Raw genomic sequence first — 19,786 nt, 5'->3', positions numbered from 1 at the left:
GGAACCAGAACTGAGGCTCGCTCCCCAAGTCAGCAGCCCTTTCTCTTGGCAATAGCTACTGCCTGCTTGGAGAGATGCCTCTGTTTTCTGGCTGAAAAAGTAAGTGTGGTTCACTTGATTTCCAAGTATTATAGCATCCATTCCCTTAAAAATTCAGCAGCAGGCTGGAGTCCAAAGCTCAACAGAACATGTTTTATCATCCATTTAGCATCAACACGAGGGTGGCCAAAGTGGTTTCTACTCCAACCCGTGGAGTGCTCAGATCTGATGGCCATGGAGAATCAGAATTTTTTTTAACTATGTTTGTATGTGTGGGTTTGTATGTGCATGCGTGCACACACATGCATGTCACAGCACGAGTAGAGGTCAAAGGGCAACTTCCACCACAGTGCCGTTCTCTCCTTCCACCATGTGAATCCTGGGTATGACACTCATACCCTTGGCAGCAGGTATCCTTATCCACAGAGCCGTCTCTCCAGCCCTCACAGGAGTTCTCACTGAGCTTTTTGAGCTTTACACACGCTTTGTGTGTAAAGTACACACACAGCATATTGACTGTGACACATAAGTTCACACCCACGTGAGAACCACTGTGCAAGAAGACGTTGCACCTCATCACATGGTCAGTGCGGCAGCATCCCATGTGTATCCCGTGCGTGAGGAGCTTGCCCACACTTTGCATGTCCCTCCATTTGCACCACTTCTCACGTATTTGCATTCCAAGGTGCTTAGACATTAAGGAGAAATCTATCACAATTCCTGAAAAAAAAGCTGTTTTTCTTTATCCCCTGCCTTCATCTTTAAAGCTAGATTCATCTTTACTGTCATCTGAAATGTTCTTGACAGACGTGAAGGTGGCTGCTTTGCAAGCTAATTGGTTTAAGTAGACAGCCTGGATCGGCATAATCCAACACCCAGTCTGAGAGGCATCGAATGTACCCTACCGGGTGGCTGCAAATGCCATCTCCCTTCCAGGCTCCATCTTCGTAAGGCATTGATTTTCCACATCCCCTGAGTCCCATTGCATGAATCATTTACTGTGCTGGCTCCAGCCCAGCCTGGAGATGAAATCTTAAACCTGAACGTGCAGAATGGGACTATCTCATGGGCCCCAGCAGGTGTGCGACCAGGAATGCTCACTCGAGAGCTGTTGGAGAAAATTTCATAAGTGTCCCACTTGTAAGTTGCAAGGATCATTTGCATTTTTCCTTTAAATTTGTTTGAGGCTCTCTGTTTTTCGAAGCGTGTTTACACTGAACATTTTAGGATGCTGGGATCTGGGTAGAAAAAGCTGTTCAAGGTGAACCAGGCAAGCTGATGGCAAAATCATATCTATCCAAATTAGACTTCAGCTTATTTGCATAATTTATTCTAAAATAAATTGTCCATACCTATTTTGTAATTTATCTCGGTGAACATAGCTACACTGGCTAATTTACTCATCCATGTGATTTTAAAAAGAGACTGGAAAGGAGCATGTTTGTGATGATATCATTTGTTAATTAATTCTTCAGGCCATCTGCTGCCTACAATCACAAGGTAAGATTTCAAATTATGTCATGTTTTCCATAGCTGAAGGTGAGCTGTCAATGGAGGTATCAATAAGCCTGAGAAAAATTAGCAGTCACTGTTGATCTTCAGATGATGAGCAGATGGGAAAGTGTGCTGGTTTGAATGAAAACGGCCCCCATAGGCCCATAGGGAGTGGCACTATTTGGCGGATTAGGGGGTGTGGCCCTGTTGGAGGAAGTGTGTCACTGGGAGTGGGCTTGGAGGTTTCAGAAGCCCAAGCCAAGCCCAGAGTCACTCTGTCTTCCTGCTGCCCATACATCTGGACATGGAAATCTCTGCTCTTTCTCCAGCACCATGTCTGCCTGTGTGCCGCCATGCTTCCCACCATGATGATAATGAACTAAACTTCTGAAGCTATAAGGGAGCAACAGTTAAATGCTTTCCTTTATAAGAGTTACTGAGGTCACAGTGTCCCTTACCAGAAATAGAACAGTGGCTGACACAGAAGTGCAATATTCTACTCCTTCATAAAAATCCATTCACAGAACTAGTACTTGAGAGTTCATTGTGCCCCATGGTGAAGCATGAAGAAAGTCGGGGGGGGGGGAGAAGTAAGCTCTTGGAGGCTCAGGCTTTTTGACAGATACAAGCATTATCAAACTGTCACCAAATAGTGAAAGTACAGGTATGCCGAGGCAGCATGGAGAAAGGTGTACAGAAACGGGAAGAGACAGGGTGCTCATTTAACTGTATCAAGAGAGCCTATACAATGGAGACACTAGACACGAATGAGGGATGAGGAAGAGAAGAGGGTAGGCTACCCCAGGCAAAGCAGCTGAACAAGGCCAGGCCTGTAGCAGAAGAGTGGGGACAAAGGATCAAAGGAAATCAGCACGAAAAGACTGAGGTAGACAGGCCCAGTGAAGGGGGAGGTACCTCCCTAGAGCACCCTCCTCAAGCTTTAGAGGCAATTAGCATGACCTTGGGTCTTGAGGGAATTTCTTATTTTAATAGTCCTGGGCATGGCTGGACACAAGGGTCCGAGTGCTCACATATACACTGAGAAGATGTGCCTGGCTGCATGAGGTTGTGGTTCTCAACCTGTGGGTCATGACCTGTTGGGGGGCATGATTGTATATCAGATATTTACATTGGGGTTCATAACCATAGCAAAATTACAGTTATGAAGTAGCAATGAAATAATTTTACAGCAGGGGATCACTACAGCATAAGGAACAGCACGAGGGAGGTTGAGAACCATCGCTTTGAAGAGTGAGCACAAAGCCTTTTAAGGGGCTACTCTAGTGTGGGGCAGAGCTGTGGTGGCTTGGCCTGGGGTGGAGGGGACAGAGCCACACACAGAGCAGCAAGTGAGTGTGACACTGGAGATAGAATTAGATCGTTCGGGCTTGTGTGGCTGGATGCATGAGGTACTATGTTTGAGTAGGGGTCACCTCAGAGTGACTAGACGCAGGCAGGAAATCCAGAGCTCTGTGTTATAAGTAATGAATTGGAGATGCCATGGAGGTACCCCAGTGACAGGGACACCAGAGAGTTGTACTTGGTGCAACCGTTTTGGTTATTAATTTTAGTTGGCATTTATTGGATGTTCCATCTATGTTGGGTACAACTCTATGCATTTCAAGTGTTGGTCATTTACAGATCCGTGTATATGGGAAGCCACTGAGACCTTACAAAGAACAACATGCCCAAGATTATGCATACTAAGTAGTAGCACCTCACTGGTTCTAATGCATCATACTTCAGTAATAAACATAATCAAACTGATCGACTGCATTTGGGTTAATTCCTGTGTTCTCTTTTCTGTGTCAAATGAAAACAAAAAGGAAAGCAGAAAGTATCTTCAATATATAATGTAGAATCCTCTAATGTGTGGGTCAGCAGTAGAGATAAATGCCACGTTGTCACATATGACTTGGGGGTCAACAGTCAGGCAGCATTTTAAGAGAGACTCTTGTTAAAACACTGAGCAACAGGAGGCTGGAGGAATAGCTCAGTGGTTAAGCACACTTGCAGCTCTTGCTGAGGGCCCAGATTCTATCCTCAGCACCTACAGGGTCAAGAACAATGGTTTATAACACCAGATCCAGGGGATCTAACACCCTCTTTTAGCCTCTTGGGGTACTAGGTATGCACATGGCACACACACATACATGAAGACAAAGCACACATACACATAAAATAATAATTAAAAAATCTAAGCTACAGTGGGGTCCTGAGACCAGAGAACATCCACAGATCAGGGAGTATCTCGGTTTGGCCTGCCACTGCCCCTGGGTGAAGAAGGCCTGGAGAGACAGATCTGGAGACTAGGAGAGCAGATTGTGACAAACTAAAGCACAGAGGCAGCAGGCTAAGGCTGGGAGGTGTCTATGGAGAGACAGCCCTGACTTTGGTGACTGTGTACAGCACTCATTGACTGAGCTTAGGCGTAGGATTTGATAATGCTAAACCTGAGGCCGGTGAGTTGATCAGATCCTAAAGCCACATGGCTGTCCTCACAGCTGTCAAGTCTGAGAACTCTGAAGGTCCAGAACAGAGTGCACACGATTCCCAGAGTCACATTCCTCCAGCAGGGTGATTCATACTCAAGAGGTCTTGAAAGAATGAAGACAGGTCTCTGCCTATCCCAGTCTTGGTGCTGTGACCAAGTCCTATGCAGCAGGGGACATCTCCAACTAAACATTAGTCACTCGAGGACTATGACCTGAGGATTTCTCGAGATACAATGAGTGTGACAGAATGGAAAGTTGAATGTGGTCAACAGAGAGCAGTCCCTGCTACACAAAGAATAGTAAGTGCTTCCACGAAGATGACTCTTCGGACATCAGACAGACTCACTCAGCAACTGAGGAAGCCACAGTTTAACTGATACCCAACCCCATTTGTGTAACTGCCACTCTATTTTTCAAGGACCAAGAAATAAGCTGGCCCAAAACTTCACCATTTGTTCTTTCTCGGTAACCCTTGTGATGCTCCCTTTTTGAGATCTTTATTTTATATGTGTAGTACTGTGGAATAATCCTTCTGTACACTGTGTAAACTACATGGTGATTAGTTTAATAAAGAAGCTGACTGACCAATAGCTGGACAGGATAAGACTGGGTGGGAGAATCAGACTGGGAGAACTCTGTGAAGAAAAAGGGAGGAGTCAGAAGAATCACCAAGAGATGAAGAGGGAGCAAGACAGGGGAGGACAGATAAATCTGCAATCCACGTGACATCAAATAGATTAACTGAAATGGGTTAATTTAAGTTGTCAGTAATAAGCCTAAGCTATTGGCCAAGCATTGACAACTAATATTGAGTCTCCATCTTGCTTATTTGGGGACTGGTGGGTGGAAAAGAAAAGTCCACCTACAGTATGGGTGTTTTGTGTGCATGTGTACCACATGCATGCAGTGCTCCTGGAGGCCAGAATAGGGTTCAGATTCCCAGAACCTGGAGTTACAGACTGTTGTGAGCTGGCATACAGGAGCTGGCCCTCTGAAAGAGCAGTCAGTTCTCTTTACAGCTAAGCCATCTCTCCAGCCCCCATCCTCTTACTGTGTGTGCATTTAGATGAGTCTTACTTTGTGGGGTGGTTTTTTTTTTGGTAACTTTGTGGTATTTTTAAGAGTTTTTATGCTTTTACTTGCTATTCCCCTCCATATCTTTATCTAATTCTGTCTATAAATTTTTCCATTCAAGAGTAATTTTTTCTTTTCTTTCTATTTCTCTCTATCTTGTCCTCTCTGTTTCCTCTTTTTCCTTTCTTCCTACATTTAGCAGTATTCTGTTACTTTTAATACTGTCATGTTTTAATTTTTATTTCCCTTATAGCTTCCTGATTTTTCTTCTGAGCTTTGTCATCAATGTGAAATAACTTTTTATTTTCCTTTTCCTTAAATTACTTTCTCTTACTCTTCTCTACAGCTTTCTCCACCCACCTCCCTTCTTTCTCCTGATTATTTAATCTTTCTTCTCTCTCCCCTGTTTTTCCTATTTCTCTGCTCCTTCCCTTATCTCATTCATTTACTATTTCACACTTACTTATTGTAATTTTTTTAGCTTCATGACATACTCTACAGTGGTTTTGTCATTTTCAGTTCTATAGTTATTTGTGATATATTTGTGCCATACTTGACTCCTATGTTTATTTCTGTATTTTGTATAGTGTGAGGTAGTTGCATCTAAAAACAGTTTGTTTGTTTGTTTGTTTGTTTTTCGACCTAGTTGTACTGGGGGAACTGGGCCTTCCAGAGTAGGCTATTCAATAAAAAGACAGCACACCTCCCAGACACAGATAAGATATCTAAACCAATAGATGTACAGATTGCAACTAAAAAAAGAAAATGTGTGAGGGACACGAGAAAACAAGGCAACGTGACTTCCCCAAATGTTCCTAACTCTGACACCACTGAACTCACTTAAGTGGCTAAAGAACCTAGTAAAGATTTCAAAAAATATTTCTGGTAAGAATGATGAGGGATCAGTGGAAGAACACAGATGAATCCAGTCCAGGGCCTGGAGAGGAAAGTCAGCAACATTGAAGGAAAATGGGAGGAAAAGCCAGGAAAATGAATGAGAACATCAACAATACGGATGAAAAAGTCGGCAACACAGAGGAAAGTCTCAGCAAGCAAACTGAGATTCTGAAAAAATAAATAAAATAAGCAAAGAAAAATGTTGGAAACAAAAATTCCTCAAGGAAAAAATTTAAAAACACAATGGAATGCATGACCAATAACCACAACCAATCAGGAAAAAAGACTCTAAGGCGTGGAGGACAAAGTTAATGAAGCACTACAATCAAACATCTATAACAAAAAGTAAATAAATTAAAAGAACATGACCACAAAATCTGAAAACTCTAGGATGTGGTCAAGAGACCAAACCTAAGAATCCACTGGCTGAAGGAATTGAGATGAATGCTAAAAGCATAGCAAAGGTAGCCAACAAAATTTCAGCAGAAAATTCCCCAACTCTATGAAAAGAACCAAACATTCAAATACAAGAGGCATCTAGAACCCCAAATGGACATGACCAGAGAAGAATATCTCCACAACAGATTGCAGTCAAGATGTCAAAAATACAATGCAAAGAAACACTACTAAAAATTGTAAAAGAAAATAACTCTCCTACAAATGCAAAAAGTCAGAATAACCTCAGATTATCAGCAACCATCAAAACCAGGGAATTGTGAAATAATGTATTTCAAGCCCTAAAAGTGATAGATTTCTACCTAGATTGTTACACCCAATTAGGAGTACATGAACATCAACCTAGGAAAGGTTAACATCAATCCCAATTCTAGATGGGAACATCCTAACTTTATCAATTTAGGAGACTGCCTCCTACATATGCATCTTAGAAGGCTTGGGTAATACAAGACAGGCATAAGTATGTTTAACACACAAAAGAAGCAGCAAAGTTAGCATCAATTCACAGAAGAACTATACAAAGGTTCCTTGTATCTTAGCTCTGCTTCTACTCTTGAATTAAAATTTAGAATCTTTGGCTTGGTAAAATCATACATCTACATCACTGACAAAAATAAAAACTTCAGACCTCTTACAAATTTAGGGAATGATCACAAACAGACTCATCTGATGTTCACGCATGTCTCCTAATTGGTAATGCCTTCACCGAAGATTGTTCAGAGATTAAGAAAGTTATCAGAATGAAAATAATGTCATGCTTAGTCAGTACCACTAGAGAGGCTAAAGCAGGAAGACTGTGAATCCAAGGTCAGTCTGGATTTCACAGTGAAACCATCTCTTAAAGCTAAAAAGAAAAACTAACTAAATAAAATAAAATGGAGTCACTTGTACCAAACCTTTCAAGAGTAACTAAAGCCAAGATACTCTGGTGAGGTGGCTCTTATGCTTAGCTACAAGACACTATCTTCTAATCTTGGCTCTTTGTTTAATTCCTTTTACAATAGTTGCCTCAGGTATGGGCATATTTCAGGAGTTTTCACATCAAATTCCTCAAGATGGAGGTCTAAAAACAAAATGAACCATTCTGGTACAAAAGAAAATACTCTAAAGAGACATGCTTGTGTCTCTCCTTCTGGCTATCATGCTATTATAACAATACACTCCATCTGTTCAGAGGATCTTTCCTCATTTCTCTTCTCTTGGGTACCATGTATATCTTGTAGGTTCTTTCCTGTTTCCCAGACTCTCCTGATCCATGTTTAAAATCCATATATGAGTGAGTACATGCCATGTTTGCCTTTTTGTGACTGGGTTACCTCACTCAGGATGGTTTCTTCCAGTGCTATCCATTTACCTGCAAATTTCAAGATTCCATTGTTTTTTTCTGCTGAGTAATACTCCATTGTGTAAATGTACCACATTTTCTCTATCCACTGTTCAGTTGAGGGGCATCTAGGTTGCTTCCAGGTTCTGGCTATTACAAATAATGCTGCTATGAACATAGTGGAGCAGATGCCCTTGTTGTATGAATTTGCCTCCTTTGGATATATCCCTAAGAGTGGAATTGCTGTGTCTTGTGGTAGATTGATTCCCATTTTCCTGAGGAATCTCCATACTGCTTTCCCACCAGCAGTGGAGGAGTGTTCCCCTCTCTCCACATCCTCCCCAGCATAAATTGTCTTCAGTGTTTTTGATTTTAGCCATTCTGACAGAAGTAAGATGGTATCTCAGAGTTGTTTTGATTTGCATTTCCCTGATGGCTAAGGATGTTGAGCACTTTCTTAAGTGTGTCTTGGCCATTTTAGCCTCCTCTATTGAGAATTCTCTGTTTAGTTCTGTACCCCACCTTTTGATTGGGGAGGGAGAGGGAACTGGGATTGACATGTAAAACAAGCTATTCAAAATAAAAAAAAAAAACAATACACTCCAAGGAGTTATAATTTGCCCAGGAATCTCTCTCTCTCTGGATGAAGGGGATGCCCAAAGCCCTGCTGTGGTCAGAAGAGGAACTTGCCTATCAAGGAAAGATGGCACACAGTTTTGACACCTTGTCAGACCACCTTATAGAACAGACTAGAGCTGAGACACGGATGTCAAAGACCGGAGGGGCCACACCTTGACCGGGACAGCTCGGCCTCAGGTGTTGTTCCTCAGAAGCCACCCACTTTAGCTTGGTTTTGTTGTTTGTTTCTTTGTTTTTGAGATAGAGTCTCTGATTGGGACCTGTCTAAGGTAACTGGCCAGCAAACCTGAGGGATTACAAATATATGCCACTACACATGGCTTCCTGTGTAAGCAACAAGGCTCTAAACTCAGGTCTGCATACTTGTCCATAAAGCAATGGCTGAGCCATTCCTTCCAAGCCCAAGTTACTCTTGTCCCTCAGAGTACAGCAGCAGTGAGAAGGTTCTGGAAGAAGCACGTTGCACATCACTCCACTGCAGAAAATCATCTGGGATCGGGAGGCAGCACTCCCAGAGTCAACCTGCTTGGGTAAGATAAAACTTACCCTGAGTAACTACGAAAAATGCCTTTCAATGGTGAATATTTGTCGGCTTTCAAACAAAATAAATACAAAACAAAATCCCATGTCAGTCATTGTCACCTCCATCAGAGTGCCACTGTTCTAGCACATCAGACCCTGAAATTTCAGGTCTTTTGCCCCCAGTCCAGTGCTCTTCAGCTCTTCTCTCCATGTTCATCCTTACTGGACTTTTCTTCTTCAAGCAACTGGAGGAACCTGCTATTTTCAGAGACACTTGAAAGCACAAAGGTAGTGTGAATTCAAATCCTGTGCTGCTTTTTAGACTTTCCAGAGCAGAGGCTGCATATTTATGGTATTCTAACACTTGTCTATGAAGCACATTTTTTGGCTGACCGAGTAGCAGTGAACTTTGGATGACATCTGAAGATGCTCATCACCAGTGGAAAAGCTGGATGCAATCTCAAGGAGCAGGCATGATGGAAAGCAAAAGAGAAAAGTGCTACTTGGACTCTGGAGACAGGGATGCTTGAAGTGGTCCCTCTGAGCCTCGGGACTTTACTGTCATTGATATGGGGGTTATCTGATCATAGTCAACATCCTCTTCTTGCTGAAGGAAAAACATGTACTAAGTAGCCCACAGCTGAAATACTTACGGATTTCACAGTTTGCCCCCACCCAGCCATGAGGGCAGTGGCAGGTGTAACCATTGGGCTGGTCCAAGCAGGTTCCAGCATGATGGCAAGGGTTACTGTCACATTCATTGATGTCAATGTCACACTCTTCACCTAGGAGGATAAAGAAAAGTAACAGTGATTGGCTGTACCCATATCCCCTATGAGTTCATTAAAATAAAGGAAGGAGGGAGAGGGAGAGAGGGAGGGAGGGAGGAAGGAAGGAAGAAGGAAGGAAGGAAGGAAGGGCTGGAAAGATGCATCAGTGGTTAAGAGAACTGGCTGTTCTTTAAGGGGACCTGGGTTTAATTCCCAGCACCCACATGGCAGCCCACAACGGTCTGTAATGCCATTTCCAAGGGATCTGACACCTTTACACAGACACATATGTGGGCAAAACACCAATTCATGTAAAATAAGAAAAAATTATTTTTAAGAGAAGGAAAGAAAAGAGGAAGGAAGGAAGGAAGGAAGGGAAAGAAAGAAAGAAAGAAAGAAAGAAAGAAAGAAAGAAAGAAAGAAAGAAAGAAAGAAAGAAAGAAAGAAAACTCAGGCTAGTGATGATGATCTCCAGCCACAGAGCCCAGCCTACTATTCGTACAAAGCAAGGAACTCTTGGAAAATTCCAGACAAGGAATGTTTCACTTAAGTAAACCTGAATAAAGAAAAAGCATTGCTAAGGAGACTCTCTCCTTGAACCCATGAAGAAGTAAAGTTATTCTCACATCTGAATAAACCTTTGGAGATTGACCTAAAAGACAAACATAGGTTCCTGATGTTGTTAAAGTCCATTCTACTTTGGATTCAGTAGCTAAATCTCATGCCATTTCTGAAGTTCCAGGAAGCAGAACACTCAACAGTTTATGATTCTTTTTTAGCCAAGTATTTGAGTTTTCTGGTTTGGACATTGGCTCTTTAGTGGACACAGTTGTATACCCAGCTCAAGTCATTTGTGAAACCTGATTCTCCTTTCTTAATCCCTCTATATACTTGGATTCAGCAGGGAAGGGACTGAAAATCTCAGGGAGAGTATTAGTTGCAATTAGAGTGACAGTTACAAAGACAAGATTAGCTCAAATCTGGTATACTACTTCCTGGAAAATGATGGTCCAAAGGATGCTCACATCCACTCCAGTCTGTTCTTCCGTCACAGTGAAGATGGCCAGACCCTGACTGTTAAGACCCAGCATCCTGACCTTTCTGACCTGCCTACAGAGCCTACTGTAACAATCCAAGTCAGCCCGCAAGCCAGCATCACTATGATCCAAACATCCCCATATAGGAAGTATCTTGCTGGCAAAAGTTTTAGGAACAAAGGACACCCTTGGACAATTTTACAGCCAAGACACTCAACAGATACAAGATGAATACACTCCTTAAACCTAAGGGCCTCTCATCAAAGCTGAAGAGGACACTTCACAATAAGGCAATCTCTCTTAAAAGAAAAAAATGGAAAAGAGCTTTTAAAAATGAGCCCTCATTTGCTTAGATAAATACAGAAAGGGAAGTAGGGGGAAGAAAACAACAACACTACTGTCATCATCACAATCAACAAAGAGAAAAACCAAATATTTTGTTCATATCTTCAGGAGACAACAATTCAAGGTATTCATGTAATTATTTCCGGGCTTATTAAGCATTAGACTGCTTTTCTATCTGCTGTTGGTTTACTTCACAATTATAAAACTGCCATATGCTACTCACAGATAATTTCAGAGGAAAAATCTCACACTGAAAGATCTCATGTCTGTTCCATGTCACACTCTATGCATACCTGGCATCTCACTATTGCGACTCGAACCTGTCGAACAAAACATGCACTGTCTCTGGGTCATCCTAAAACGATTATAATCCAGTCACGTCAGGTAAATTTGTTTCTTGCAATAAATGTAGTAATTTACAGCAACAGAGAGGACACAAAGTTGATTGCTTCATGCTAACCTGTTTGAACCAGTTTAAAATGCGATCATTGTGTATTGGCAGGGTGATCACTCTGAGAGGAGAAGGTCATTGACTGACTGCACCACTACAGATGGCACCACATGGTAGACTGACCGAAAGCCACACCAACGGAGAAAGGCTGAAGGATAATCAAAGTCCTGACTGATAAATACCTCAGTGCCATTTCCACCCAGTTAGGAAGTCACCCTTAATGGAGAGATTTACTAAACAATAGCTTGCTTCAGCTATTCTGAAAATTCTGAAATGAGATTCCTGTGACCTGAACAGCAACAGTGACAGCAACAACTTGGCTCTTCCCAACCTTCACAGCCCCAGTCTGGCAAACCCCAAGCCCCACTACACTTCAGCAAGTCCAAGGTCAATGCTACACCCTCTGTTCACCACATGAACTTAAACTCATGGCAGGCCTCAAGCTTCAGCTTCTCAAGTGTTGAGATTATAAGTAAGGCCCCACCACACCCAGGCAAGCATCAATCTTTCCACGCATTTCAACATGCTGGCATTGTTTCCAGTCAACATGCATTTTGTCTTATTGTACTAGAAGGGCTCAACTTAATGACTCTGAGATTTTGTGGGCCTGAGACTGTTGTCTTTCTAGTTGACTTGTTTATTATTTTCTTTCACCCAAATTAGAAAAAAGAAATGCAATGCTCTTAAATGACTGCTATTCTTGAATAGCACTTGTGAAGACATGCAAAATGACATTTCTCCTTGACTAAGGTTACCAATTAGGACCTGAACATGAAGTCCTTTACAATTTCCTTTCAATCTATTGCTCTCTCCCTCTTCTCCCTGCTCCCTGTTTCTCTCTCTGAACTTGAGTGTACACACATGTACATGTAGATGCACATAGATTTACATATATGTGGAAGTCAGACGTGAAGTTAGGTATCTTTCTCATCATGCTCCATATTTTTTTAATGTGTACAAGTGCTTTGACTTCACAAATGTCTGTGTACATCATGCATGCCTGGTGCCAGAAGAGGCCAGAAAAAGGTACCAGGTCCCCTGGAACTGAAGTTATAGATGGTTGTGAGTCACCATGTCGGCGATGGACAGCAAACTCAGTTCTTCTGGAAAAACAGCCAGTGCTCTTATCTTCTGAGCCATTTCTCTGGCCACCATCCTGTTTTTTGAGATAAGGTCTCTCACTGAACTCAGAGCTCACTAACTAGCTAGACTAACCAAGTAGTTAGTAAGCCATGGGGACCCCCACTTTCTCTACCCTCCCCCTTCCCAGTGCCCCTCTTTCCACATGAGTGCTGAAGATCTAAACTCAGGCACTTGCACAGAAGGCTCTTGCCTAGCTGAGCCCTTCCTCTAGCCCTCAATCTATTGTTTGCTAAGAGGCAATGTGGATAATATGTATACTAGGTTGTGCCTATAGAAGGCCATAATCATATCGATTCATTTGTAATGCTTCCCTTAGGTAAGTTAGGAAATATAAGTAACCTGCAACCACAATATCTACATTAAACATATGTCAGGCTCCAGGCAGGTACCGTAGCTTGTTCCTTCATATTTTAATAGGATTTTATTATACACAAATCAAGGTTCAAAAACATTTTTTAGAGCTTTTCCTATCATGGTGTAAAAACCGGAACCTGTCTTAACCACTCCTATAAACTAAAAAGCTGGATGAAATATATGAAAAATAAAATTCTTTAAAGAATGAGATACCAAGCAGTCCTAGTGTCTAGCTGCAAGAAGCAATTGAGCACCACAGTCCCCCTGGACTGCCACCTGCAGCCAGATCTCAAACAAAATGGTTTCACTGAACTAAGGAGACCAAGACTGGAGTTGGTGGAGGCCAAGATCATATGTAAGGAATGCTACTACAGAGATAGCATGTGATAAATACAGCACACTAAAGTACACTGTATCCTGGAATGATCCTCTTTCACTACAGTTTGCTATCGAATAGTGTATGCACATAGAATTCAAGAACCCTGGCAACTAGGGTAAGAGACAAGCAGCCCCCAAACTTTGAAGAGGAATTCAAGGTTCACTACCCACAGTGCATCAGTGAAGCCAGTAAGGGTCCCATCTAAGGAGTAGGACACAAGAACCACTACAGTAGAGGGTCAAACCAAAAATGATCAATATAAAAAGATTAGCATTTTAAAAATATGATCATATCACTTACCACGTTAACATACAATGGGCAGCATCCAAACAAATTAGGAGAAAAGGAGGGAGAGAGGATGAAGTGGTAGGAGCCCACCTGCCCACTTTCAAAAGTCATGTGGCAACAGTAGATTTTAGGTATCAAGGCTGTATGGCAATTGAACAGACACATCAGTCAACAAAAAAGGAAGAACTCAAAAATAGAGCCATACAAGTATCTGCCAACTGATTTTTTGACCAAGATTCAAAAGTAGTTAAATGAAAGAGAAACAGATGGCCTTTTTAACTAATGAAGCAACATTTAAAAGGAAAAAATAAATAATATCTAGTTGGAAAAGTCCAGGATGGAAAGCAGCATATGAAGAAAAGCATGGGCCAGAGAAGCCTCACTAAAGGGCAAGGCTGCAGCAGGGGAGCTGCTGACCTAATAACTTTGAAAAGGATGCTGCTGTTGTTTGAGACAAGGTCTTATGTAGCCCAAACTGGCCTTGAACACACTATGTAGCCAAGGAAGGCCTTGAACTTGTGATCCTCCTGTCTTTACCTCTGGAGGGCTGTCTTTATAGGCTTGAACCACTATGTCTAGCTTAGACCTCGTTAAACTAAATGAATATGAGCTCTAAGTAGACCCTGTATTCTAGTTGGGAAAGTGACTTTCTAAAAGAACATAAGGTAGCAATTTTGATACTGCTATGGCACATATTGGGATTAAACAACAGAGTGGGAACCACTTACATTGCTATTATTGTGTGTTGGGGCAGGGCTTATGGACAAATAAAAGACCAGGATGGTCCTGGTGGTGCTGGATTAGAATTTGGACCACACCATGAATTCCCATGAAACTTAATAGAGGTACAGAGAGCTTCATAGTAAGAAATGTGCGCCAGATGCACACATCATTAGTATATACACGCACACTCCCTTGCTCGTCAGCCAAGACACTCTGACAGCAGTGACATCCTAATAGCAACAAGTACTTTTAGTGCCTAGATATTTACTTCAATTATTCTCCAAGAAGGAGCCAGGGGACCTTGGAGAAATGGATGACTCCAGAATGAGGACGGGGAAATAGACAAGATGAGACTGAAGTCTTAAACATCAGGAAGTACACAAGTGCTGAAACACAACCCGACAAAGCAGCACCCCCACAGCTATACGGGGCTATGTGGGGGGGCACGTGAGTCAAGTGAAAGACCTCCCAGTACCCAAAGTGGGAACGCTGCGAGCAATAAAATAAACTAAAATGTGTTGTCCTGTAACACAAACCATACACAAAGTACCCACAAGCCCTAACTAATATAAATAAGAGGTTGAACAAACTAATAAATGGGGGAGAATAAACAAATCTCTCATGGGAAGTATTCTAAGTAGTCCTTTAGCTACCCCAACCTCATACGGGGAAGCATAGCCTCCACTCATTAAGGGTAGGTTATGCCAAGCGACTTCCTTCCACACAGTGCAGCAAGGTAGAGGAGGGAAGGTAAAATGATGGTGGAAAACCAAATGAGCACCGCCTCAGCTAGTGAGGAAGGCCATCAGCAACCACAAGCTATGCTGATGTGAGAAGCCTTAAAGTGCTGTGGCAGGGTTGGGAAATACACAAAAGACATGAAGAGACCTTTCACCATGGAGGAAATTCAGATATCAAAATTAAAAAAACCATAAAATTGTTTATCATCATTTTGCCATAGAGAGACTCAAACTAAAGCCATGGGGAGCTCTCACTATACAGCTAACAGATGAACAAAGCCTTGCAGGAAAGGGTGGATACCAGACCAATAAGATGGAGAGGACTGTCACTGGGTTGTGGTCCTATGGAGAGAGCTGTGCGGAAGAATGCCAGGCTTGGAGAGTGGGAAAGTGCCACTCCATCAATGAAGAGGCTCTCAAACATTCACTAGTGGGCCAATTCCAAGTTTTACTAGGTCTCAGATATACTGAGAGGCAGGAAAGCAAGAAAAAGAAAGGAAGGTTAGGGGCTAGAGAGATGGCTGAAGAGACCTGTATTCAATTCCCAGCTCCCAGGCGGTGGCTCACAACCACCTGTGACTCCAGGCACAGGGGATTGTACACTAGCTTCTGGTCTCTGTAGGCACTAGGCATACATGGTATACATACATACATACATACATACATACATGCAAAGGATCAAAATTATTATACAGTTTCCAGGTAGAGCTATTTATAGCGGCAATAATACCATCTGAAGTGCTATCCAACATTTAAAAGCAGAAAACAAAAGATAATCTACGAATTTGATATGTGCTTTATATCTCTAAGACAATTTACTAAATAGGCAGTTGGAGAATCACTAAATATTCTGCAGTAAGTATTCTCTCACCAAAAAAAAGTTATCAAAATAAATTTCAAATACATTAAAGATTTAAGCGCTCAAAACTAACTCAGACATGGTTATAATGATATAGGTGGATATTAATAAAGCTTCGATAGTTAAAGTCATTTGATAAACAAGAACAAAATGGGGATCAAGATTTAATTATGTGAAGCTGAAACATAACACATATAAAACAAATGTTCTATGCATATTTGAAAGGCAAGTAAAAAAGAAAAATATATATGACCTTGACAGATAAAAGGTAATACCTTAAATCAAATGGCTAGAAAGAAAGATTAGTGTGAATGGTCTAGCAGAAAAGCAGACAAAGTTATGAGGAGAGTGCTTATAAAATAAAAAAACACAACTGAAAAGAAATGTCTTTTAAAGTTTCCAACACTTTGAGCACTGGATCTAAAAATAAAATAATAAAATAGCACTGTTGCCTATCAGGATGACATCTGTGGGGTGTGTATATCAAAGCAAGGAAACAGGCAGTCATGTCATTATATGGGAAAGTTGTCATTTGTTTTTGTTTTTTCTTCCATAGGCAAATATAACATGTATGCAATAATCTGTTCTCCTGGACCCCTAGGCTTCTATTCCTAGAGAATTGTACTAACAGGGGGGCACTTATAGAAAAATACATGTGTAAAAACATTCCTTTCATTATTGTTATAATTTGGAAACATTCTTAACTGCCAAAAATAAAATTGAAGATGAACTAAAATTAAAAATGCTTTAAAAATAAAGGCCTGGAGTCTTCTTCCAAAGGACTCTTGTTCTGTTCTCAGCACCCATAAGGGGCAGTTCAAAACCACCTATAACTCCAGCTCCAGTGATCCAGTGCCTCCTTCTTGCCCCTGTGGGTACCAGCACTCATTTACACACACACACACACACACACACTTATAAAATAAATATTTTAAAGGTATAATTCTTGGTAAGGAAACACATTATTTATTTTAGTCTAAAAGTAGGTAACAAAGTAACATGGATATTATTATTCCATTTGTGTTCATATATGTACACATATACACTCTATACCATATTCTATTCATAGACTATCAGGAAAACTCTTGGATGTCAATATATTAATAATGCTATTTCCCAGCCATATGTTGTTAACTGGTGAGTTATTTCAATAGCTTTATATCTTCTAATTTCTTCTATGCTTTTTTTAAATTAGTAGTAAAATAGAAATATCTGGAAAAGACCCAGGAATCTTCCCCAATATATTTTTGCCTCCACTGACTAATATATAAATGTCTCTCTGTTTTTATAAACCACCAGATAAACAAAACCATCTGCAAATCATTTTCTGGAGCAAGCCCACTTCTCAGTCTCAGAACAACCAAAGAAAAAAACACAGAGTGTAAAACAGATAAATAGAAAAATCAGAAATTGCTCCTCCCCCAGCCACTTGGCTGTTGGCACCTTCCCCAAGGGTAAACAGATAAGGCCTAGAAAGTGGACTTTGCAAAGTGCTGTAGACTTTGGAGGTGGACACAGTGGCCCAGAAGGAGAGGTCAAGTCCAGCAGAGGATGACACGTGTTTCTCTAGAGACCCCGCCTTCTCCCATGTGCAGCCTTCTCCTGAACCCACAGTGGAGAATCCTCCCAAAAACATAGATCTTGTGTTCTTTCCATGTGCATGTATGTATGTATTGTGTATTGCATGAACATATAGATACACATGTGTTTGGTCATAAATGCTCATGTGTGCTCACATATGTGGACCCCAATGGACAACCTTGAATGGTGTTTTTTAGGAACCAATCATCTTGTGTTTTGAGACAGGGTCTTCCACTGACCTGGAACTTGCCAAGTGGCTAGGTTAGCTGGTTGGTGAGCTCAGGGAACTTACCTGTCTCCTGTTCCCAACTCTGAGAGGACAAGTGTGCCACCTCACTCAGCTTTTGTGTATGGGTCCCAGAGCTGTAACCCAGGTCTTCATTCTGGCACAGCAAGCACTATTCCTACTAAGCTATGTCCCCAGCCCCTGACCTTGTCTTATTCTTTAGTTTTCAAGACCTCTGAGATCTGCAGGGAAAAGCAAGGTTGAAATTTGGAATATTCTGGACTCTTGTGGTTTCTGCCTTCCTTTGAGAATCTGACAAAAACTGAGAACGTTCCGTAGGCACACATATCCAATACAGCATTTCACTTCTGCTTTCACCTGAACTCAGAGTGGGGGCTTTGACAAAAAGCCATCTTAGTTTGGATTCCCCATTCTAAAGGCAACTCCCTAACAGTGTTCAGACACCACCGAGACGAGGGTGAACCCAGCTCCTATGTCTGCAACTGTCACAGCCCACTCTAACTACCCACTCAGTCTGTCCCCACATTCCTCATTTGATTCTCAACACTTCTTTCCCAACACTACCCATCATCTACAGTTCTCAAAATTGTGTTACTTTTACAACATTCGATAAAACTAAAAGTATCTGGATGGAGTTCACACAGAAAGCGCATTCAATCCTTCGGGTCCCCTTCATACTTCATTAGCACTAACACTTTCAAGTGTTCCCATAAAGGCTCATGTCCTATGCTTCAGCGCTCCTTCTCTGGAAATGCGCAGTGATGGCAGTGTCAGCAAATCTAAACGACAAATGCTGGCTTCAGAACAGCCTAGTTTAATGACAACATCGTCTGTTGTTTTCAAATAGGTCTCATTGAAGTCATGCCTCTTGACATTGCGCAATGGCCTCTCTGCTTTGCAATCATTCATGGGAGAGGGTTTGGAGGTTGTCTAACCTCGGCAACCGTGGGACTACGTGGTGAGTTTGAAAACACACTCATGGTCACTCACCTGTGAACCCTGGTGCACAGATGCACGTGCCATTCAGGCCCTCGCTGTCACAGGTACCTCCATTCAGACAGCTGATGTTAGCACAGGGGTCCTTGTACAGTTCACAGTGTGTCCCTGCAGAGAAGCAAATAAAAAAGGATGACCCATGGAATACTCTCTAGTTTGTGTAGCCTTCAAAAGGAAGGTGTTTCACCAGAATGTGACAGCATCAGGATAGGTTCATGGTGTGTATGCATGCATGTGTATGTGTCTGTGTGTGTGTCATGTGTGTGCATGTCTATGTGTGAATGTGTGTTATGTGAATGTGCCTGGATGTGTGTTGTGTGTGTGAATGCATGTCTATGTGTGTGTTTCTTTGTGCATGAATGTCTATGTGTGCATGTGTGTGTGTTTGTGTACATCTGTTTTTATATGCACATAAGTGTGTGCCTACTGCTCCCTTTAGAATGCCATAAAATATGCCTTATTAGAAGATAACAAATTTAATCCCTTTCCTTATGCTCAACTAAGATATCTTATCTACATTTTCTCTGCATATCCCAAAGCCTATGGCATAGAAAGCCAAAAACCTAAAGTTAAAATTTCCCAATGGCTGGCCCCCAATACCCATGCACATAAAGGCAGCTGTAATTTATTTTAATGAGTTACCAAAATGAGAAAAAAAGGAAGATATGAAGTTGGGGGGAAGTATTAGGCAAACATGGGGGAGCTGGGGAAGAGATGGACTATATATGATAATATTTCATTGAGTGTATGTATAGAATCTCAGTGAATTAAAAATCTCAATGACAAATGCTGAGTCTCCAAAAGAAACAGAAAATAGACAACCTGAGAAACATTTCAACATTGGTGAATGACAGCAAAGGTGAAAATTAGGAGTCAGACGTTTCAAAGGTCCCAGATCTCTTGGAGACAAGAGGAGGAGGGAAGGGTTTCTCC

The 19,786-nt window shown here is 41.7% G+C and overlaps 1 protein-coding gene across 1 annotated transcript in view; it reads right to left on the bottom strand.

The window, feature by feature from the left end:
- The window catches only part of Dner (delta/notch like EGF repeat containing), a 304,752-nt gene that overhangs the window by 9,898 nt on the left and 275,068 nt on the right, over window positions 1–19,786 (bottom strand). Inside the window, exons 11-12 of the mRNA XM_040753181.1 lie at window positions 18,848–18,961; window positions 9,594–9,725 (exon numbers count right to left, since the gene is read on the bottom strand). Of these exons, the coding sequence (XP_040609115.1) occupies window positions 9,594–9,725; window positions 18,848–18,961 (246 nt within the window). The remainder of the gene's footprint in view (window positions 1–9,593; window positions 9,726–18,847; window positions 18,962–19,786) is intronic.

The sequence above is a fragment of the Mesocricetus auratus genome, unplaced genomic scaffold, assembly GCF_017639785.1.
Source record: "Mesocricetus auratus isolate SY011 unplaced genomic scaffold, BCM_Maur_2.0 Super-Scaffold_100010, whole genome shotgun sequence".
In the NCBI taxonomy this organism is placed as follows: Eukaryota; Metazoa; Chordata; class Mammalia; order Rodentia; family Cricetidae; genus Mesocricetus; species Mesocricetus auratus.
This window is presented reverse-complemented; position numbering and strand designations above follow the sequence as displayed.